Raw genomic sequence first — 25,138 nt, forward strand, 5'->3', positions numbered from 1 at the left:
CTCTGGAACACCTTCTAGGTCTTATAACCTACTCCACTAGAAATTTTTAAAACATGCTTGGATGGTGTAGGCTTTATTTTATCTAGAGTTAAAGAGCTGTACTACATGACCCAAGGACCCTTATCAGCTTCAGGTTTTGATAACGAAGGAGACTTTTGCAACCCTGTTATTCCCTTAACATGGTTTTAACAAAAAACCTTGTATATTTTATTAAACTCTTGGGCACCTTAATTTTCCTCTATAAAATTTGAATCCCCCTATATGTGTAGCTTGAAACGACATATCATTTACTGACCTTACATAAAATATATGACATTAGCAGCATCGATTATCACATATCTCTTGAAAGAACACTATTCTCGAATTAAAATTACACGTAAATAGTCACAGTACTTTGCCTGTCCTCCAGAGCCAAAACCCAACTCTGGATACAGCAGTTCTATAAAGACTCATATAGAAATCCTAATTAAGACTGATGAAGTATGCCACCCAATGGATGTACTGCCATACTGCACTCATAAAATACACACATACATAGGTTAGCATTTGTTTTCTCCTCCAGGTTACCAAAATTCACTAGACAGTACCAAAAGAAACACTGAAGAGAAAGGAAAAGTGGTCACAGTAGGAAAAGGACAGCCTTCAAGAGCAATGACACCCTGATACTCCAGTGGCAATTCTGATACATGACCATCTCAAGGAGATCGAGGTAGAGAGGTAACAATGTGCTTTGAAAAAACACAGCACTTTACTGTACACCCCTCCCAACCAAAAAGGGGAGTTGGAAAACTGTGGATGGAAACAGTAGAATTAGACTCAAATCCCTGAGACCGACTAGGCTATATTTCTTACTCCCTTGTTGCATAGTTCTATCTCAGAAATAGCTCCTTCAATATGACTCGATTCAACCATTAGTTACTGAGTACCTACTCTCTTCCAAGGCATTATTCTTGATGCTTTCATACAGATTCTCACTTAATTCCTTTAGAGTTCTACTAGTTTTTCTCCTAACAGTTTACTTCTTCTTGAGACTTTTTGTTCATGCTCGGGGTGACATGGGGTTCCTTCAGTATCTACACGGCTTAACTGTGGAAGAATCACTGAAGAGGGGACTTGCACACATAAAGAGATGTTTGTCTAGGTATAAGAAGCTGAAAAGACCCACCTAAGAAGAAAGAAGGAAAGGAATCAGTAACTTTGGCAGGGGCGGGGGCAGGAATCATTTTTACCCTATTATATATTCCACTGTTTTTTTCCTACAGTATGTTAGGAAAATATCCAAACGGAAAAGGGTTAATGAAAACTTCACAACCTACTATTTAACAGTCATATTATTGAGGACTATAGAAGTTTCTACTGTTAGAGAACAACTCTGTACCTTCCCTATGGCTTGGCCCTGCCCGAAGTGAGAAGCACAGTGGCGAGGAGAAAGCAAGTCATAAATAGCAGTCCTGAGTTCCAGTCTCATGGCAGCATAGGGGCAGTCATACCTTTTAGTGCTTCAAATATTCCTGATGTTTAAGAAAATTTCTGTTGTAAAGACTAACAAAATAATATTGATAAGGTGCTAGAAGATGAACAAGTAAATCCTAAGACTAAACTTATACTAAAAATTTACCCTAGGAAACAATGAACTAGAAGGCTTACCTAATGGCACAAACTTCTGATACTTATTTTTATATGTGGCCAACATGTGCTAGGCCTACGGGGCTGCACAGGATTTCAATATTCCTAAACTTAAGGAAAGAAATAATGCTTATCTATGTAATGTTACCTTACATTTGTATAGTACATTATGCTTTTCAAAGGGTTTTCATGTCCATTATTTCACTTACACAATTCCCAACATAATGTGAATACATAATCCATAAAAGAGCATTTGTCAGATGATGATCACCTCCAAAAAGTAAAAAAAAAAAAAAAGATCGACAAACTTGACATGACAGTTATAATGCTGAAAAATGGGGGATACATGCAACATGCAATTCTATCAACCCAAAATGGTGTTTCTCCTTCTGAATTCCATGCCAGGCCTTAGGAAAAACATAAACATTATAACCATACCAATTTATTTTATAGGAAAAAAAACCCTGAGGCTTATTACTGAAGAGAGTCTGTTTTTTTACCCACCTGGAAAACTGAAAAACACTGGAATCCAGAGGCTTAAGTTGAAGAGAAGGTGTTCTGCTTTCTTCTCCAACAGATGAAAGCCGGCTAGGGCTATCAATTCCCTCATATTCAATCGTCTTATTATTCAAGTCGTCCATATCTTGAATAGAAGGGATCTTGAGTGGATTAGTGAATACCTAGCAAAGAAAGAAAGAACTCATAAAAAATCCCAATTTCAAACTAAATACCAAAGGATGAGTCAATCCTTCTGATGCTAGGAAAGAACACTTGGCCAAATAAAAACAAACTGTTTCCTACACAAAACAAACAGCGCGCAGTAATGTACACTAGAACACTGACCCCAGGCATGTTCAGTTATAACCTTATCAACTGGACACCAACAGACCTCCCCAACTCACTTATTGGCTCCTAGAGTCATCCCATCCACAACACAAACCCAGGCCCCCTAGTCACTGTCTAATTCTCTCTTGTGACCCAGTTTAAGGCTGGGTTTTCACTCCTCTGAGCTCTCTGATGAGGGAAGGGATGAAGGGAATAAGCACTGCAGCAAGGGTCTGTGCTGGTCTTGGAGAAATGCATGCGAGAGACTAATATATATTCGTATTGCACACACACAGAGACATGCATCTGGGATCTTGTGGGAGAGCCAGCTTATGAAGATAGTATGAATGATGAAGGTGAAGGAGTATAAAGGGGAGGTAAACTGAATGAGGACAGGGCGGTCCCAGGAAATCTCCCAATCTCTAGATCAGACTATTAAGCCAAGACATGAGGGTATGCAACCTGTTTATTAATACACCTGGGTCTTGGAAGGCTATCAGAGGAAGAATTAGTATTTAATTGCCTCTATCCTCACCAGTCTGACCTACCCTGACTGAGTGGGTGGAAGGTGAATCTAACATGCTACTAGCAGGTATCTCTGGGAAAGAGGGTCAAGAGGAAAATCATGCAGAAAGGCAAGGTTGGGTGGGGAAGATATATGGGTGCTATGGTGGCTGTCAGGAAAGGAGTGTCCCTGAAAGGACGGCCAACCTTATTGCACCCTTCAGCGTCCGGAGCTGGGCAACCATGTCCGAGAGACAGTGCTCCTGAAAATTCAAAACAGCAGAGTCTTTATAAAGCCAGCCAGCCTGAAAGCAGGGATGGGGAGGGGCACAAAGAACCACCCCTTCTTCCCAAGAGGAAGGAGAAAGGAATCACCCCTGAATCCTGGAAGAAAGGAGACTGAGGAAAACCAGACACTCAACAGGAGCAGCCTGTATGAGGATGGAACATAACCCTGAATATTCTGTGACACCGAATGTGATATTCACACTGTCCAGAATCAGTACTGAATCCAAATCTGGACAATAAATGATTTGGCTTTTCTATTTTTGGTGATCTGAACATCAGTAACAGCAGATCAAAGCAAAATCAAAAGATCCAGTGAAAAAAAAGACCACCAGAACAACTGGTTTGTTATTGCTATGCAGCTTTCAAGAGTGCTGCTTCCTTCAACCTATGTCCTCTGTTGGGGAAAATTTTGTGTAAGAAAAGCAAGAGGGTGGACTGTCTCTCACCTGGTGGCTCTCACTTTCCACTGGTACCTTCTTCTTCTCAACAGTTTGATCTCTAGGAGAAGATAAAAGGGATATTTAGTTCACTCATGAAATTTCTCAGTCTGAAATGGATTGCCAATTATAGACTTAGGTTATAATGTTCCTTCTAAACTAGAAATAGTGTGAGCCTTGTTGAGTAACTAAGTGTTCCTTCCTGAACTCTGCTACTGAAGAGGGATTTCAAATGCCCTATCAAAAGGTGGGGGGAAGAGGGAGAGAGGGTAAAGTCAATCACTAGTTGAGACATTCAGGAGATGACTAGAAAGAATAAAGAACTGGAAGACCAGAGAGGTGAATAGGGAAATCATTTAAAAAAAATCATCTCTCTTCTCAAAATTCCCCTGTCCTATTAGGAAGGGTCAGGCTCCTCTACCGTACGATATAGAGCACCACCTCGGGTATACTCAACTGTTTCTTAGCTTTGCTCAAGTACAGGTCTTCATCAATGAGTTCTTGTTCCTCTGGAACAGAGCACCTCCTGCAGTACAGAGAAGAAATCATCTTTCAGAAACAAAATGTGCCCTTCACTGTTACCCTTAACTTTCCTCACGACTATGACAAGGCAGGTTAACCCCCCTCTAACATTACAGAGTTCAGATTCCACCCACATTACAAAACCTGTGTGCAGGATAACATGTAGCAATTCTCTTTTCAAGGCATATCATATTATTATTTTTGGTGTATATATCACCATTCTCCCAAGACACTCAAAGTACTAAAGCATAATCTCTAGTTCTACACAGTGAAGTTCAAGCACAAGAGAGACTTGCTTGAGGTTCCATAGAAAGAGAATATTGCTGAGACTAGAACCGAGGTCTTTTGCCTCGTGTACTAAGAAAGTAATTCCCAAGGTGCCATCTAGAAGCAGGAGCATCCCTAGACTATGTGATGATACCTGAAGAGGAAAATCAGAGGCTATGATAGAGAGCAGCAAGAAGAGACTAGGAGCTGACATTGTAAAAGGGACAGAACAGAGACCAGCAAAGAGACGAAAAAGAGAATTCTATAAATGAAAAGACTAGATGTAAAGCACGAGGAAGAGAATTTTAGGAGTAAAAGCTGAAAGGAGTACTAGAAAATGTACTCAATGGACAAAAGCAATCCTAGAAATAAACAAAAATTAATAATAATTGGAAACCCTATGTTATACCCATTTTATTAGGGCACAAAGTGTCCTGGAAGGCTATGTCTCCTGGACTAAGTATAGACTGATAGCATATACAGGATTCAAAAATGAGACTTCTAAGCACTCAGGCCTACTTTCTTTTTTTTTTTTTTTTTTTTTTGCGGTACGCGGGCCTCTCACTGTTGTGGCCTCTCCCGTTGCGGAGCACAGGCTCCGGACGCGCAGGCCCAGCGGCCATGGCTCACGGGCCCAGCCGCTCCGCGGCATGTGGGATCTTCCCGGACCGGGGCACGAACCTGTGTCCCCTGCATCGGCAGGCGGACTCTCAACCACTGCGCCACCAGGGAAGCCCTCAGTCCTACATTTTAATCACACAACCCTAAGAGGTACTTAGGCACATCTGGAGACTACGGGGAAATGCTTGCTCATTACAGACCTGGACTTTGTTTATTTAATTTCCTCCATTTAAAAAATTTTTTTCTAAAAAGCATACTCTGGTTTAGTACCTTTTTTCTATCAGCATTTATTCTGCAGAAAAAAGTTAAGAAAGTCACAGCTGAACTGAAGCAAACTGAGTTATTATCAACCTATGTGACTAAGTCATATAAAAAATATTTGTTAAATTGAAATGAATACCCATGGATATGACAGGCACTATCTAGATGTTAGCTGCTTCAAGAAACACATGGTATATTAGAAAGACAAACATGTAAACAACCTGCATTGAATGTACAATAGGTACTACAACAGATGCAAGTATAGGAAGCATATGAAGAAAACTGTCAACTCAACCTGAAATGTAAATCCCTTGTTCTCAAATAATTTATAATCTCTTGAAGGGCCCAAGTATATATATATGAAAAACATCCAAAAAATTCAAACAGTACGTGAACAAATGTGAAGAATTAAATACCACAGGAAGCCAGAGTAAAATAACTGTAAACTACTGTCAACTGGAGAAGTATCACACAAAATACTTAAGCTTACCAGACGGATATGATTTAGATAGGCAGATGGAATACAGAAAGTCACTGTAAGCAAGTGGAATGACAGTATCAAGTCATGGAGATGGGAATACGTATGGCATGTGTGGGGAAGAGTGAAGCCACAGGCCTGCTAAAGCAGAAGGTTTGTGTTAAGATACAATGAATAGGTAGAGTGGGACCAGTTAGCATAGGGGCTTGAATGCCAGGGTGAAGAGTGTGGACTTGAGATGAAAAGTGTTTTAGGATACAGAGACAAATCAGGAGTTCTCTCTGACATAATACTGAGTCTTAACCTTACCTGTACTTTGGATGGGAATTATAGTAACAAAACCATCTTGCAGGTAATGTAGATGGATCAACCTTGCCAGGAAGCTTCCTCCATTTAAGACACTCATCACACTGTACCCATGTCTGGTCAGGAATCTTCCTGAATGAAGGAAAACAGAAGTATGACTGTGTATATCCTAGCTCTGTACTCTGTCTTACATTAGAAAAGCATAACCTAAAAATGAAAGAGCATGATTTTATATATGAAATGTGTTAGAAATGTTATCGTCCAGGTGTCTAAAATGTATATATCTTAAACTTCACAGATAAAATAATGATAGGACTAGACCAGATATGGATATGAAAAATAGTAGCAAGTTTTAACATGGTGAGCTACCATATTACAGAGGTCCATAGTACTTACCTTGGAATCTTATCCTTAAGCAAACAAAAGGATAACTTTAAAATTTATTAATCAGCAAAAAGTTTTATATATATTACAATATTACTAAAAAATAAGACCGATAGAATCATTTTATTTGCTTCTATCCAATCCCGTGATAGATTTGAAATGCATTTGTGAGAGTCATTGAAGCACTGTCATTAAAATGACTCCCCCTTTTCCCTGCAGGCTCCCTAGTCCTCCCTTTTTTATTTTCCTTTCAAGAAGTCTTTGTTCATACTTAAATCAAAATCAATATTAGGTTGATATTCCCAAAGTTAACCTTAAAAAGTAACATAAATTTGGGTTTCCCTGGTGGCGCAGTGGTTGAGAGTCCGCCTGCCGATGCAGGGGACAGGGATTCATGCCCCGGTCCCGGAGGATACCACGTGCCGCGGAGCGGCTGGGCCCGTGAGCCATGGCCGCTGAGCCTGCGCGTCCGGAGCTTGTGCTCCGCAACGGAAGAGGCCACAACAGTGAGAGGCCCATGTACGGCAAAAAAAAAAAAAAAAAAAAAGTAACATAAATTTGATTAAATTTCGTAACTAGAAATGGTGGCTCCAGTTCAACAACTGGGTTAAGTTATGAAGAGAAAATTCTTCCAGAGTTCTACTCTTAAAACACATGCCCATTCCCATCTCCTCTAGGAAGTGTAACCCAGTCACCTACACCTTAGAGTAAATTTGTTTCTCTGTAAGAGGAGATGATCATTATATAATAGAAGTAGTCAGCATCTAATATGTGAAAGGCAGACCAGGGTGGGAAAGGGGAAGGCTGGAGAAAAGACAGAAAGAGGGTAGAGGGACACCTAGGGCCAATTTGAAAAACATGTAATTTAGACTAAAAGATTTTGTGTATGTTACATTTACACTGCTCTTTAGTATACTAGACATTTCAATAGAGTGGTATGATTCTTTTATGCCTTAGTTCAATATTTTTCTTATCTATTTTAAATGGTGCTTTTTTTCTAGTTATAAAAGCAATATAAGCTCATATAGAAAATACAGAAAGATATAAAAAAGAAGTAAAAGGTGCCCATAAGTCTACTACTCAAATACAATGCCCTCTTCTTGTTCAAAACTGTTTTTAACAAAGAGAATTCATACATATTCTTGGATATATAGCTTCCTATCTCCTAGCTACAGGCTGCTCCAGCCTTGCAACCTCTAAACTCTAAGCTCAGGCCTGACCTCTGGTGTCTAAATATTTCTGTACAGTCACCGTTTTATTTAGAGCCAGAGAAAGGAGTTTCAGCCGTAGTGGAAGGGGAGAGGAAAGGTCACAGTAGCTTTGGTTTTACGTGCACACACACAGAAGAGTCTCGTGCAGAAGCGTGCCAATATTACTCCCTTGGGGACAAGCATTAGAGACGGTAAATCCCTCCCTCAGGTTACATGCAGACCATGGTAGATCCTCCCATCCAGGCAGATAGGAGAGACTTTTAGCTTGTGCTTGCAATAAGTAGGTAGTTGAAGGGGCTATGCCATATTCTCATTGCATCCTCCCAGAAGAGTGTCGTGGTTGAGAACCTGGGTTTGGGGGCCTGATTGCCTATATTTGAACATAAGTGGATCTACCACTTTTTACTTATCCAATCTTGAACAAGTTACTTAAGCTCTCAGTGTATCAGTGTCTACATTTGTAAAGAAGTAATAATATCATCTGTCTATCTCATAGGGTTGTTGTGATGATTAAATAAATACATGTAAAGAACTTAGACCAGTGTCCGGCATGTAAGTACTCAATAGATAATCATCATTCTGTCTACAGAAAAGGTTGTATAACATACATAAACACACTCCAGCAATATATGAACATCTGTTTCACTGCATTAATCACTGCTTATTTAAAAGGCAAAAAAAGGCATCTCAATTTGCATTTCTTTGAAAACCATGGATGTTGGACAGGAGTAGAGATCTTTAGAATAAGATATAGTGATATTCATACAGCAATCATGTTGCATTTAAAACAAAATTTTATATCAAACATTTGTCTGATTATTTCCTTTTTTTTTTTTTTTTTTTGGTGGTAGGGGGGGCTCTCACTGCTGTGGCCTCTCCCATTGCGGAGCACAGGCTCCAGACGCGCAGGCTCAGCAGCCATGGCTCACGGGCCCAGCCGCTCCGCGGCATGTGGGATCTTCCCGGACCGGGGCACGAACCCGTGTCCCCTGCATCGGCAGGCGGACTATCAACCACTGCGCCACCAGGGAAGCCCTGATTACTTCCATTTTTAAAAAAAACATGGGTGCCTACCCCAAAATGAACCTCTAATCTTTGTCTTGATGGTATAATTGACTGTATACATGTTGTTACATATCCTATCCTCTATATTATGCTCCTTTCCTGGCCTACTAAGGCATTTCATCCTGATCCACCATTCTGTGTGTAATCTCCTCTCTTAGATTCAATAAATTCTACATCTTTTTCTGACATGCTGGGTTCTCTACTTCTAGTCTCAAATTTCTTGGTACAGTTCCAACAATGTTCGCTAGTAATAAAGAGAAGGGAAATTGGCTAGTATTTCTGAACGCCGGAATGCCTACTATATGCCAGGTACTGTGCAAAAAAGGTTATGTCATCTAACTTAATATATTCAGAGAGGTGAAGTGACTTACTTAACCTAAGCTCAACCAACTATTAAGAAGCAGATCTAATAGACTTGTGGTTGCCAAGGGGGAGTGAGTAGGGGAGGGAAAGAATGGGAGTTTGGGATTACCAGAGGCAAACTACTATATATAGGATGGATAAACAACAAGGTCCTACTGTATAGTACAGGGAACTATATTCAATGTCTTGTGACAAACCATAATGGAAAAGAATATGAAAAAGAATATACATATGTATAACTCAGTCACTTTGCTGTACAGAAGAGATTAACACAACATTTAAAATCAACTATACTTCAATAAAATCTAAAAACAAAGACTAACAGACATTTATCCATGATTTAATTTCATGATTTTTGCCTAATTATTTGAAAGTAGAGAATACACTAGTGAGTTATTTAGGGTTTTAAGTAATATTCATAATATTTATAGAACTTATAACCTTAAAGCAATTGTAATACATTAGATATTGATACAATAAAAGTTTCAAGTTGTTTATTAAATAAAAAAGAAGAAAAAGATCTAGATTTTCAACCCAGGAGTGGCTGATTTAAATGGTCATCATCTTCTACTATATCATGCTGCCTGCAGGATAAACTGACAGTACTAAACTCTTCATATTTATGATCCAAATCACAGAAGTGTCAAACCAGAATGAAGAGGTCTAGAGAATGATGAAATTAGTACCTGTGATTTCCTATTTTTAGTTAATTAAACTTCCTTATGTGAAAAGCACCATCTTATCCCATTCCTTCCATTTGCTCCATAGACATTACCCCTAATACTTTTATATTCTAAATTTACTACTCACGGTATTGGCCTGACTATGGCTGAGGTCTCAAAATTCTCTTGGGAGGTCTTTTCCTTCCAATAAGCATTGAGCTTCTGGGCAAGGGCATTTATTGTCAACCTGAAAGAAAAAGAAAGAAACATGTCAATGTTGAGAATCTGTTGAATAATTCTGCAATCTTTAAGATGCTCCCATTTAACAGAAACCAGCAATTTAGAATATTCAGGATAGGTCTGAACATCTACACTTTCAGAAACTAGGATGGGAATGTACTGCCTTTGTAAATTACATGTCAAAATGACAAAGTCAGTTGAAAAGGTAAGATGGTCACAAGTCCTAAAAAGTACTGTGTTCTCCAAATTTTAGAATCATGGTGAGGGGAGCTGACATTAGAGAAAATGATAGAAGACTAAATTGCAGATAAGTTGTTGGGGAGTTATTCAATTGTCAGATGACTACAGGTAAACAATTGAGGACCAAGTTGAAAGGCAGAGGATCAAATACTGCACCCTATCTATTACAAATCAAACACTAACTTAAAAATGTCTATATGGTTCTTCTTTGTCTAAATGCTGATCACAGCAGTTATAGCAACAACAGGCAACAAAGTCCCCTTCAACCTTCTACTCTATAGCTGTTAGTGGAGGCTATGCCCCAATTATGGCTCTTGCCCTTTCTCCTTTATCTCTCTTCCCAAATGAACAACAGCAGACCCAGGGTTAAACAATATAATGTGTAGAAAACCTGAATTTTACTTTTAAAAACTGCCAATTTCTAGTGACTAATTCCTATTTAATTCTACAACCCAGGATTACAACTTAATGTAGAGCTGTACACACCTGAAACACTACAAATTTAGTGTTTAGATCTCTTGACTCCCCGGATAATTCCCCAAAGGTTTTGTAGACCTCTTCTCTCCTTAAGAGGAATTCTTCCTTAACTCCACCTTACTCATATTAAATTATATTCTGACTACACAGAGAAGATTAAATCATATATGAGTTCCCCTATAAACTCTTAGTACCCTCCAACCTACCAATGTTCCTACCTCTATGTTTATATCCTTCCCTAAAGTCACAGATGAAGAACTATTTCTTGTTTTCTCTTAAAATTTTACTTTAAATCTACTTTTTAAAAAAGATTACATGGGATTCTGGAAAGGTGATGGAGTAGGAAGCACCAGGAATCTGCCTTCCCATCTAGACAACAATTACACTGGCAGAATCTGTCTAATGTAACTATTTGGAACTCAAGAGTCTACTGAAGACTTGTAATTTCCAGGGGAATGCTTGGATGATAGATTGGCAAATTTCAGCTCTTAGCTACCCATCTCCTACCCCAGCCCTGTGACAGGCAGCTGTGCACACATTTCAAGACCAGCTTGCAGGAGCCAGGGTAGGCAAAAAAGGCCTTGTCCTCCAAATATTGGGGATCTGTGCTCTGATCTCTGTTTGCTGCTCCTGATCACAGGATAATGTAATCCCATGGTAACCACAAGGGAAATAGCTATAAAATATACACAAAAGGAAATGAGAAGAATTTAAATGTTTCACTACAAAAAAAATCAGCTAAACATAAAAGAAGATAGTAATACAGCAAATGAAGGACAAAATATCTATAAGGCATATAGAAAACAAATAGCAAAATGACAGTAGTCCTTTCTTATCAGTAATTGCTTTAAATGTAAATGGATTAAACTCTCCAATCAAAAGACACAGAGTGATGGGTAAAATAAAAAAAAATGACCTAAATATATGCTGTCTACAGGAGACTAACTTTAGATACAAAGACACAAATAGGGTGAAAGTGAAAGGATGGAAAAGGATATTCCATGTAAATAGTAACCAAAAGAGAGCAAGGGTAGCTATACAAATATCAGACAAAATAGACTATAAATCACAAGAGCTAAAATGGTGAAGCAATCCAAGTGTTCACTGATAAATGAATGGATAAGCAAACTGTAGTATATACATACAATAGAATATTATTCAGCCTTAAAAAAGGAAGGATATTCTGACATATGTACATCATAGATGAAACTTGAGGACATTACATTAAGTGAAATAAGCCAGTCACAAAAAGACAAATACTGTATAATTTCACTTTTATGAGGTACTTAGAGTAGTCAAATTCATAGAGACAGAAAGTAGAATGGTGGTTGCCAGGGGCTAGGAGGAGGTGGGAATGAGGAGTTATTGTTTAATAGGTATAGAATTTCAGTTTTGCTAGATGAAAAGAGTTCTGGAGTTGGATGGTGGTGACGGTTGCATAACAATATGTATGTACTTAATACCACCGAACTGTACACTTAAAAATGGTTAAGATGGTAAATTTTATGTTATGTGTATTTTACCACACAAAAAAATTGAAAAATAAAGGAAGCAGATTATGTGGTTACCAGGGGTTGGAGAGGAGGGGAAATGGGGAGTGACTTCTAATGGACAAGGTGCTTCTTTCTGAGGTGAAGAAAATGTTTTGGAATTAGATAGTGGTGATGGTTGTACAACTTTGTGAATATACTAAAATCACTAAAGTATACATTTTTAAATGGTGACATTTATGGCATGTGAATTATATCTCAATTTAAAAAATAAAAATAAACCTCTGTCCTCATGTACTCGGGCAAAAAATATTGAGGTGAAATTTACATAGAGTAAAATTTATCTTTTTAACATGTAGTTCTATCGGTTTTAACAAATGCATACAGTCATGTAACCACCACCTCAATCAAGACACCGTTCTCATGTATTTTGAAACCCCATTCCTTCTTGCAAAAACCTGGCTTGACTCCACTGTTCCAGTAATCTCTTTCCTTTTACTTCCCCAATCCTGGTATGTGGTCTATACCCACTATCTCCTCTTCATTCTCCTGTCTTAATCCCGTACAATCTAATTTCCACCATTGCCACTACACAAAACTGTTCCTTTCCCCAACCTCATTATTCTATCAACGATCCTGTCAATATGCCAGTCTACTAAATTTGAGGCTTTGAAGTGATCTTTGATACTTTCCTCTCTTTTATTTCCCTTATCCCATTATTAATTTATCATCAATTTTTAAAATAAATTTATTTATTTATTTTTGGCTGTGTTGGGTCTTCGTTTCTGTGCGAGGGCTTTCTCTAGTTGCAGTGAGCGGGGTCCACTCTTCATCGCGGTGTGCGGGCCTCTCACTGTCGCGTCCTTCTCTTGTTGCGGAGCACAGGCTCCAGAGCGCAGGCTCAGTGGCCATGGCTCATGGGCTTAGTTGCTCCACGGCATGTGGGATCTTCCCAGACCAGGGCTCGAACCCGTGTCCCCTGCATTGGCAGGCAGATTCTCAACCACTGCACCACCAGGGGAGCCCTCACCAAACTTTTTGATCTTTTTTTTCAGTATCTGTCACATACTTCCTTTCTCACAGCTACTCTTATTTCACACCTTCACCCCACACCTAGATTACTCAAATAACATATAATCCTTCTTTCAATCTATCCTGCACCCTCTTTCCAGATTTATCAACTGATATAATTCATGTAGAGCACTTTATAAGCCATAAAGCAGTATATAAGTGTAATGTACTATATTCTTAAGATAGAATTGTTTCAAGTCACCCCTCTACTTAAGAATACACAATGAATTCTCATTGCCTAAAGCATCAACTACTCTATCCAATGTCCCTCTAAGACAGAAGTTCTCAAACTATCTCGCTTCATGGTACCTTTAGTGTCCCAAGTTTTTCATGGCACCCTTAGGTCTAAAGAAATATGTACTGGTTCCAATTACTATTAAACGGTTATGTCGAAACAACTTAATAACTATTTATGTACTAAAATTTAGGGTCCATTTGAAAAATATATGTATATATTTTAAAAATATTTCTGTTTCAATCTTAAATAGCCACAATTACTTATAATGGAATGGGTACGCCTGTTGGATATTGTACAACTACTCAAACCTTGGAGTCAAACTGGACACAACTTCCCTCATTTCTTATTCAACATTGATTTTTGGTAATACTTGCTTTTTATCACAGCAATCATAAAAAACCCAGATTCACAAAGATATGATATAATCAAGAGGAATGTAAACATTTTTTACCTGAAAGTGGGGTGCTACCATAACAAATACCTAAAAATGTGGAAGTGGCTTTAGAATTGGACAGTGGGCAGAGGGTGGAAGAATTGGAGGAGCATTACAGAAATTGCCTGATTGCCTTGAATAGACTGTTGTTAGTACAAATATGGATGTTAAACACCCCACTGGTGAGGGCTCAGAAGGGCAGAGCATGGTCGAGAAAACACAAATTTCCTCAGAGTATATCTAAATCATTGTGAACAGACTGTTAGTAGAATTATGGATGTTAAAATTGTGGCTGGTGAAGGCTCAGAAGGAAATGAGGAACATGTTATTGGAAAACTTGAGGGAAGGTGATCCCCGTTACATACTGGCAGAAAGCTTAGCAGAATTGTGTCCCACAGTTAGGTGGAAAGCAGAACTTGTAAATGATAAAATTGGAAATTTAGCTGAGGAGACTTCCAAGCAGGCTGTTGAAAGTGTGGCCTGGTGGTTGCTTGCTGCTTATATAAAATGTGAGAGGAAAGAAATAAATTAAGGGAAGAACTGTTGAACAAAAAGGAACCAGGACTTAATGATTTTGGAAATTCTCAGTTTATCCAGACTGCAAAAGATGCTAACATTTAGAAAGATGCTCTAGAGAAAAAGCCAAGGCAGTGGCTGGACAACCTTTCGCTAATATCTCAGGAAGATCAAAAGGTCAAAGTATTCAGTCACACAAAAAGCTCTCTGAAAAGATTAAACACGTGAATCAGATCTCCACCACCATCTCAGCAGAAGCCAAGAACAGAAATAGGATTATCTAGGAAAGACATGTCAAGAGTCGCTTGTCTGATGGAGTGAATATCCATGATACATACTTGAGACCCACAAGGTTCTTGAGAATGGTATACAAGGACAAAACTGCTAGATTGGACTGAAAGGGACAGAGAGAGTATAAATGAAAGAAGGCATTTAGACCCCCAAAACTCTAGAGTTAAGAAACAGGCTGATGAAACTACTCAGCTACAAATACATGCATGCTACCTTTCAAATAAAAGGAAAAATGAGTCTGTGGGTGGAGCCATGAGGACAGAGAACAGAGCCTTAAATCCAGAGGGTGGAGCTGAAAGCCCCAGAAGAGTATTCCCAGGCCTTGAAATTTAATGGAGTTAGCATGGAAATTGCTTGGAATCTGTGATTCCTTTTTCCTTCATTTTTTCTCCCTGTTTGAACTGGAACATCTATAACTGGTATCCTATGCCTGTCCCACCATTATATTTTGGGAGTAAATACAAAAAAAAAAAAAGACACACATCTGCAGATGGAGAGGAATTTTACCTCAAGATGCATCAGACCCAGAGTATCATCCATACCTGGTTTAGATGAGAAGATTTGGGCGTTCTGAGCTGATGACATTAAGAGTTTAGACTGAGCTGCTGTAGGAGTTGAGACTTTTGGGGATGTTGGGATGGGGTAAATGTATTTTGCATGTGTGATGTAAGTGGATCTTAAGGGGCCAGAGGGCAGACTGTAGTAGCAGAAAAATGGTCCTCCAAAGATGTCTATGTCCTAATCCCTGAAACCTATGAATATATTAGATTACATGTCAAGGGGGAAATCAGGTTGCAGATGGAATTAAGGTTACTCATCAGCTGAACTTAAGATAGGGAGATTACCTTGAATTACCAACATAATCATTAAGGGTCCTTAAAAGTGGAAGAGTGAGGCAGAAGAGTCAGAATCAGAGAAGGAGAGTGATGACAGAAGCAAGGTCATCAGAGTGTTATGATGTGATGACCCAACCCACCACTGACGGCTTTGAATATGGATGGAGGAAGAGGGCCATGGGCCAAGGAGTACTGGCAGCCTCTAAAAGTTGGAAAAGCCAAGGAAACAGATTCTCCCTTAGAGCCTCCAGAAATAAATGCAGCCTTGCCAACACCTTGATCTTAACCCAGTGAGATCTATGATGGACTTCTAACCTACAGAACTCGAAGACAATATACCAGTGTTGTCTTAAGGCACTAAGTTTGTGGTAATTTGTTACGACAGCAACAGAAAACAATTTCTATTGCTTATAGGCAAGAGTCAATATCACTGTATTCCCCTCGAAAATTTTAAACATCCTGTGGCTCCTCTGTGAGTTCATTATGTGCACCTTGGCACACAGTTTGGGAACTGTGGCTCCAGGACAGGGGTCAGCAAACTACAGCCTGTAGGGCAAATCCGGGCCACTGCCTGTTTTCGTAAACAAAATTGTATTGGACACAGACACCGTTCATTCCTTTACTTATTGTCTACGGCTGCTTTCCTACTACAGCAGAATTGAGTAGTAGTGACAGAGACCATACGGCCCACAAAGCTTAAAATATTTATTTCCTGCCCCTTCACAGAAAAATTTGCCAACCCCTGCCCTAGGACAGGGCCATACTCTATCCATCTGACTTCACTCCCCTTCACTCTACTTACATCCCCTTATCCCCACTCCTCATATTCTTCCCACTCTGAGTTGCTGTCACTTAGCTCACGCTATAATTCCATCCTGGAATTCCCTTCCCTCCCTTTTCTAAACCTGTATCCTTTAAGCAGATCTCAAGTCATACCTTCTACCTAAAACCTTCCCTATCTGTTCTACCAGGGAATGCTTCCTATACCATACCACTTAGTTTTGATTGATCAAAGAGCAAGTTTATTGCTCTCTAAACTGTTTCGTGTCTGTGACAATCCGTCATTACAATTACACTGTGAGCTCCTCAAAGACAGCAACCATGTCTCGAATTTCTCTGGAAAACTCCACAAAATCTAGCCACTGTGCCATGTACCAGTGAGGTGTTCACTTAGTATGCATTGACTGCATTTCTTCAGCTGAAATTCACTCTAAAAATGTTATAAGTTTGAGCCCTGATAGTTGTAGCTGAAATCTGATATCTACAACTATTAAAAGTGATATTACAAATGATTTATTTGTAGACATTCCAGCAGTATGATGGCTGGTATCTCTTATAGCGGTTTTGAAATGTATAATAAATACTCTTAGGATGAGTTTGTGATAGCAGACAACCTTCTCTAATCGCCCTCTCAAATTCCCTTATATTTTAACTAAAGACTTTTTTCATTTAACATAAAATAAATTGAGTAAAAAGGGAAATGCTGCCAGAATTGGGATGAGTTATGCACACTTATTACCCTCAGAAGACTCTGTATGCAGGACAGTATACTAGTTTTCTGTTTTTAATAAAATGTGTAGCAGATATTAAGCTACTTAAGCCAGAAGTCCCATATGTTTAGCTGAATAAACCTACTCTCTATAGAATACCTCCATTTGGTTCCCCTGCCATCACCTCAAACCCATCATACTGAAACGAAACATCACAAACCAAGCATCTAATACCTCTAAACTTTAAAAGCTAGATTGGGGGGTGGTGGAGACGGCTTAAGAGGATGTTACATAATTTTTAATATCTAACATTTGGATTTCACAAATCTTAACTATTTGGTTAATCACCAGAAATTCTCTATTCCTTTCACTCAAGAGAAATAGAATGACTTGGCTCTGAGACTTTTGTCAAACTGATGTCATTCCTAAACTTTCACTCTTGTGAGTCAAGTCCTAGTCAAAGATCTCCATTATGTGCCAGACTCATATTTAAAAGACCATTTTACTTAAACTAAGGGCAGGTAGTTATTATAATCATTGAGCAGCCCGAGTGACCAAGAACCAATTACCTTGAAATTAATCTGGGGTTGTCATCCAAATAGTTCTCTGTCAAATACTAAACCTAAAATTCTTATGGTTTCATATAAATTAAGGCACAACATTTAACTAATTTTATTACAGTTTTGGACACAAAAAAAAAGAGATTTGGGGAAATACTTTTCCCCCACTCTAAGAAAAGATTTGCTACTGAGATTTCTAGAAAAATGACACCAAATGTCCTCATGCCTTCTTTCTCCATCCTCCCAGAACACCCTTTGCCATTTCAAATACTTCCCTGTGCTTAGAATGTCCTCCCCCTCTTCATCCACCTAGCAAACTCCAATTTTTCCTTGAAGTTTAAGCTCAAACATATTCTGCTCTGTGAATCCCTTTAGGCATATTTAAAGCTTCTTCCCATTTGGCATACATCCCCCATTAAAGCAATTATTCTATAGGTATTTAAGTTTCTTATTTACATATATCTCATCCCATTTGTTCATAGGCATCAAGGATTCTTAACTTTCATTCTTATGTCCCTAATACCTGGCACAGAGGAGATATCTCACAATACTTGATGAAAGAAGGAATGTATGATCCATCCCTCCCCACAAGTTTTAAAACAAACTATTATATCCTGGCTTTAACAACTCCCTTCTTTGCCTCCTAAAAATATCCTTACTGGTTCAGCCTCAATGTCAAGTTCCTTTCTGATTCTTTATTGGTCTTACCTATTAAATCTAGATGCTTCCGGAAAAACACACGTTTTTCCTGCTGCTCCAATACTTTCCTCTCAATCTGTTCACTGGCTTCAAGGAAATCTTTCGGAACAAACTTCAAACTGCTGCTTTCCCCACAACATATTCAATAACTTCAGATCCACTCATCTCTTTTCATTAAGATCAATTCCAAGGCTCTTTGTTTCACCAAAGTATTTTACTAAATAACCCCTATGCTCTTTCCCTAATTTTTAAAGTTAAGGTTTACTTCAGTTGGGCTCCATACATCATGTATCAGTAAGCTTTTAATTTAAAAATCAAATCCTTTTATCTCTAATCTTAGAAAATAGATTTGAAAGGATTCTCAGTTAACTTATGTGGCTGGCTTTTAGAGATGATTTTAGAGGTTTCAGAGAATAGAATCATATCTGAACAAACCATCAGAAACACCTCAGGTTGGGAGTGACTCACCGGTACTCCTTGGTGTACTCAAAGTCTTGTTTGTTGTAGGCAGGTTTTAAGAAATTGCACTCAATGACTCCAATTACTCCCACACCTTCTCCATGAGTTGGCTTACAAGAAAAATATTAATTTCAACACTTACATTACTGTTGACTGCCTGGAGGCACTTCCTTTTGATTCTAAACAATAATAGAAAGGTTACATAACGTTCACGGGCAAGGAGAGGCCAGTAATATCTAGAGAAACACTGAGAATGTACGCCAATAGACTGCAAGTATTACAATGAACTGGAACCTCTGGCAAATTACAGGGCAGAGATTTTCAAACTGTGATCCATAGATTTCCTAGGATTTTCCAGGGATTAATAGCCATCTCTACTTCACCCACACTACCTCCACTTTCATCTGTTTTATATTATGGGACTGCCAGAAGATTTCACTTGAACAAAGAATGACAATGCTAAAAAAAAATCAAGGTTATATACTTCTGTTCTAGGGAACTAAAACCAAACTCCATCTGAAAAAAAATTAAGGATGCTATATAAATCACACTCCATTAAAATAAACCATTTTTATATATGTATGCCACCAAACAACTGCTAAAGAGAGTCAGACTTGCAGTATTATTAATTACAAGTTGATACAAGAGATTTTTGGATTTAAAATCATTTTTGTATACTTTAATGGAAGGAGCTGAGTCGGAGTGTAATTAGACTGGCAAACAAACAAGTTGTATAAAGATGATATAACAATGAAAAGCAATATAGGCTGAAAACTAGCTCTCCTGGGTCATATGTAACTTTGTCCTACTGTGTAATATAAAGCAGCTTATCATTCTTTGTGCTTTAGCAATCTTATCTGTAAAATAGGAATGAATGGGATACTTGCAGATATTACTACTTTAAGTTGTCATCAAAATTTTAAGATGATGGTAATATTTGTATAGTTCAGTTATAGAGTACTTTTGCATAATTTATCCCATTTAAATCTCTCAACCCTGCAAGTTGTAAGGTAGGCAGAGCAAGTAAAATTACTATCGTTGTTTCCATTTTACAGGTAAGGAAATTGAGCCTCAGAGAAATTAAACAATGTAGCCAGGATTACATGGCTTTTAGGTGGAAAAGCCAGGCCTCAAATCCTGGTCATAAACCACTACATTTTATACATCTTCCACGATGCCTTACTGTCTCCCCAAGAAAATGGAAAGAGCGACCTCAAACATTAATAAACTTATACGCATGGCAGAGTTGCTGGTGCTCTAATTCTACCTCTTATTAACAGCTACCTAGAAAATGCCTTCAGTAAAACTCCTGGGTTGATTGACATCTATGAAGAATGAGAAGTAGAAAGAGCTTTTGAACATAAGACAGCTCACTGGTAACATAGAATTCTAGGATCAGATTTAACAACTATCTCAAGATGAGTAAAAAGCCATTCATTAGTCTATCCCTTTTGCAAAATTTAAATCCTTTTCCTACTCTTTTCAGCCTCTATGACAGAGAAGCATTAACTACTCACCTTCACCTGGCATCCCACCTTCTCAAAAGACTTTATGAGGCGGTTGTTATGATACATCATTACTCCAAACTGGTTATTATTCTTGCAAGAGAACCCAAAAGTTATTTTCACCTGCTTATTCTGAGAAGAAAATCATTAAGGAGACAAACACCAGGAGCTTTAGCACACAAAATTTTGCACTATATTACAGCAAAACACATCAAACACCATTGTATGTAAACCGGTATAACCTTTCTAGAAGGCATTTTAAAAATCGGTAGCAACAGTTTAAAAATATTCTTAACCTTTGAACAAGTAATTCTCTTTCAGGAATTTATCCTACAGAAACAGTCAGAGAAGACCATAAAGGTTTATGAGTTACAGAAATTTATCAGTGATTTATAATGGCTAAAAAAACATAAATAATTTAGATGTTTGACAATAAGGGAATGACTAAATAAATGTTGGTGTATCCACATGGTCTGTTGTGCAGCTCTTAAAATTATGTCTTTGAAAAGTATTTGGGAACATTAGGAAATGTTCAGAACAACAAGTTTCATCTAAAAATATATACTATAAATGTATACATGGAAAAGACTATAAGAAAATATATCAAAATACCATCAGTGATCTAAAAATTCATAAATCACAAAACGTTTCTTAACACTTGCTAACTGCTTAACTTGCTGCTAGGTAAGATACATGGTACAACACAGATTCACACAATTACATGCAATAAGGTAAGTCCGGCTAATCATACAAAACACAATGAAAGCAAAACCATGAAGAACAAAACCACTTTTAAAGGTAAAGGACAATAAATAGTCCTGTTGTAATATATTTCATGGGAAGAAGTTAACAAGCTTGGATAAATGAAACAAAGAGAACTAAGTATTATACATAAAACATGAATAATTTGAGTTTTTAGCAACTCCTATTTGATTTAAAAACCAAGGTAATAGAGTGAGAAAGATAAAGGAGATAGAGAAACTGAGATTTTCATTAAAACAAATACTAAGAAATCTTCATGTCCAAATGAGTTAAATGAAAACTTATTTTTGTTACTTTTCCAAAAACTGATCTCCATTACCCCCTCTAAGTAACAAGCTACTTGCATCAAATCCATGTGACAAGTGGGTCAGGTATGATATGAAGACATAATACGAGTGGGTACATAACACAGTAATGTTTGGCTCAGAACATATAATGTTCTGGGCTCCAGAAGCTCAAATCAAATCTCAAATAAGACCCTATTCCAATGAAAAAACAAAACAGGGCAAAACTGCCCCAAACAAAAACCCAAAATTCTACACCATAAAGTTAACATTTTAAAGATAAAGATAGTCAAATTCTTTCTGTTGTATACTTTTAAATTCTAAATTATGGGGTGGAAGTACACTGGGGTAGGAGATTCCCCAAATTAGAATAAGGAGAAAGGACAAGAGGAGAGCAGACGCCTTTGCTAACTGAACTGAGGAATAAATAACTCAGCATCAGTAATCTTTTCCCTCAGTGACTTTAGGGGAAATTTTATTAGAAGTTTCATTTTACTCATGCCTAGAGTGAATTCGTTTAGCCCAAATTCTAATAGGGAAAGGTAACCAGTTTAATGGGAAGGGAGGTTGAGAAGAGCTCAGGTACATACAGAATGCATGCATAGGAGGTACCCTGGTAGAAACCCACAGAAGAAAGAAGCTGGAGGTAGAAATGTGGTATATCCTGAGACAGTAGTTGAAAGACACTTTAGACTGGCTCTGTTAAAACTATGGCACTAAGATCCTAGCTACATACAGTGATATTATAACTAATTTACCTACAGATGCTAACAATGTTAGCTCTGGCTTTGTTAAGTTAGGTTTGTTTAGGGCTTTAAAAAAAACTTTCACAGTAGACAAGGGTTGTGTTCTTCAAAAGGAGAAAATCAATCTGCTTATGAGTAACAACCATATGGCTATTTAAAAGGGAATGGCATTTTCTAATTTTTGGTCAGGGGAATAAAGACAAAGTAAGCTAGATAATGACTTTGATAAAGCAAACAGAGTGTGAACATGTTTCTTGGGCCAAGAGCTGAGCTTATTACTAGAGAATAAATTACAAGAGCAATTCTTCATAACTGCTTATGAACTCTCACCCTTTCAAAGACGTTTTTGACCCCAAAATCCATCAACAAAGATGGACCTAATTTCCAAAGCTCATCTTAAGATTTCCTCAAGTGCCTGAAATCCATTCCCAGGGCAATGGGGTGGGGTGGAGGGTAGAAGTGAAAATGAGTAATTACTTCTCTGAGTGGCTGTCAATATGAGAAGTACCAAGAAATCCATGTCAAATCTGTTGAAGATTTATCTCACCCTAGAAAATCAACTTTTAATTTCCAATCTCCTAACTTTTATCAACATAAGTCTGGACTTGTTACAGCAAAAATCATAGTATGTCCAAAAGATGAACAAGTTCTAGTCAACATTTTGCTTATTTCAATCAATGTAATATATATATAACAAAATTCCAGTACAAACCAAACAGTGTGAATCATTCCTTATAGCAGAGATTCTCAAACCTAGCTATTCATTTAAATAAATAAATATTTCTTATTAAAAAAAGAGATTTCAGAATCTACTGAACCAGAATCTCTAAAGTCTCAGGATACTGTATTATTTTAATAATTTCTAGTTGATTTCTGATAAAATTGGCACACAGATTGGCATTCAAGAAATACCTCCTTAGATACCTAAAATAGGGTTTGTACTATAACACATATTTTTGAATTGGAAAAGGAAAGGTTTCTGTTTTTCTGTGCCAACTTGGAAATCTAATCCTGAAACAAAGAGGTCAGCTTCATGTAGTTGTAAGGATACTGTGAAGGTAGGTTTATATATATCATATCCTACATTGGCCAGGCTCTTGGCAATCATCTGGGTAGTCACCTTCTTTTGACGCAGAAAAATTTTCATTCGTGGCTTCATATATAGAATGCCACAAAATGCCTATGGAACAGTGAAGGGAAAGTTATTACACAATATTGCCAATTCTACTGACATCCCTGTTGCTACCATCTACTGACTCTGCTAGCAACTGAGATCTAATCTGGGCAAATACTTGACTCAGTTTCTATACCTTGTTATTCTAAATCAACTACCACACTAAGTGCTGCTGACTATATTAGCTACATTGTTTCAGTGGAGACAGTGAAAAGGAATCCTAGCATAGGGTCAAAAGGTTGTCATCTTTATATAACTAAAGTGAGATCTTGTATTATAATATTTTCATGTTACAGGATATCTTACCTCTCATTGTTGAAGAAAAACCACTCTTACTCACCCGTAAAGAATACTCTGTTTCTGGCAGCTCAGAGGTAATGCCACCAGTCTCTTTTTCTTCTGTGCCAAAGTCTGATACCAGGATATCATACTGATCTGTATCAAAGTCCAACTCAGACTTTCCATCTTTATTTCTGGGTAAAAGAGACAAGTACCAATCTAACAAAAACTGGCTCCAAAGGACAAAAATGCACTAGGAACCCAAGAGAAAAGAAACAACATGAGCCAAAACTCAGATACCTATTTCTTTCCCTGACTACCAATTCAAAGGAACTACACATTACTTGCTTTGAAGATCACACAATATTTAAGGGCCTTTCCAGCCTAAAAAAATCTACTAAGTTTCATAGAGATGTGATACAAAGCACAGAAGGAAAGAAAAAAAAGGAAGGTGGGAATGTCTGTGATCCGATAAATCAAATGGATGCCAGCTATCCTCAAGGCAGGATCTGAAAACAGATCTCAACTTTCTGGGTATTGTTCGGTAGGTCATTCAACATCATTTCCCCCAAATGAATAGACAGATGAATCAAAACCTACTCTTTCTAACTTTAGCAATAGTATAAGGACTACTAAGATTTCCCCAGATCTAATTCTATTTCTTAGAAGGACAAAAAAAGGTTGCGACAGGAACAGCATATACTTGTTAGTCTTCTAGAATTATCATTTAAATATAATAGTACTCATATTGTTTTCCTTAGGACCATTTCTTCTTCTCATAATCCCTTTGGGTCACCTAAATATGGTCCATTCCAAGACCCTGGGCTACATCACTAAAAACTGCCAGGGAAAAAAAGGCAAGACCTATCTTTGTTACTGGAAAAAATGCAAAACAAATGATAGGTTACAGAGAAAAAATACATATCAGAACAATGGTCCCCCAAATTTGTTCTGTGGGACAGCAGTCCCCCAAGATACTCTTAAATAAGAAATAAAGAGATAAATAAAGCCTGTATAATCAAATAAAATTGAGAAACAATTCCTGGCTCCCAGAGCCACCTCAAGCTCTAGGGATACCTCCCACATACTGGAGGTTTCAGAAGCTCAGAGCTGCTGTGTTGAAAATGTAGCTCCTTTTTCAGGGCTGAACCAGAGCCACTATGATACGTATCCTGTCTAAAGCTCATGTCACTATAATAGTATATCCTGTATTTTGCAGGATAATCCTGACTCTTGCTACGCCACCCCACTCTAACGCATGTACTCTGAGGAGATTCCCTGTCCTCTCTGGTGCTCACCATTCACCATCCAAGGAAAGGAGGTCTGGAGAAACATTTTTTCTGAAATTGGGAAACACTGCATTCTACATTGCTCTCTTAAATGTTTTCAATGTATTTTGAAATAACATTAGCATATTAAAGCCTCGGAGAAGTCCTGCAATAAAGCAACATGGTAAGCTTTGTTTAAGCCAGCTTTTTCCAAAGTTCTTGGACCACAGAATCTTTTATTTATATAACACCTAGTACCA

General features: G+C 37.9%; 1 protein-coding gene across 3 annotated transcripts in view; it reads right to left on the reverse strand.

The window, feature by feature from the left end:
• Positions 1-25,138, reverse strand: part of MORC4 (MORC family CW-type zinc finger 4) — a 50,697-nt gene that overhangs the window by 11,233 nt on the left and 14,326 nt on the right. For all 3 annotated transcript variants that reach the window (XM_027089435.1, XM_027089437.1, XM_027089436.1), the window contains 9 exons: positions 23,672-23,804; positions 23,209-23,337; positions 20,378-20,497; positions 18,870-18,970; positions 9,969-10,067; positions 6,139-6,267; positions 4,138-4,206; positions 3,690-3,741; positions 2,131-2,306 (listed from right to left, as the gene is read on the reverse strand). In XM_027089435.1, coding sequence (XP_026945236.1) covers positions 2,131-2,306; positions 3,690-3,741; positions 4,138-4,206; positions 6,139-6,267; positions 9,969-10,067; positions 18,870-18,970; positions 20,378-20,497; positions 23,209-23,337; positions 23,672-23,804 — 1,008 coding nt within the window. The remainder of the gene's footprint in view (positions 1-2,130; positions 2,307-3,689; positions 3,742-4,137; positions 4,207-6,138; positions 6,268-9,968; positions 10,068-18,869; positions 18,971-20,377; positions 20,498-23,208; positions 23,338-23,671; positions 23,805-25,138) is intronic.

Source organism: Aethalodelphis obliquidens, unplaced genomic scaffold, assembly GCF_003676395.1.
Source record: "Aethalodelphis obliquidens isolate GAN/ISIS:26980383/991018 unplaced genomic scaffold, ASM367639v1 scaffold66, whole genome shotgun sequence".
Lineage (NCBI taxonomy): Eukaryota > Metazoa > Chordata > Mammalia > Artiodactyla > Delphinidae > Aethalodelphis > Aethalodelphis obliquidens.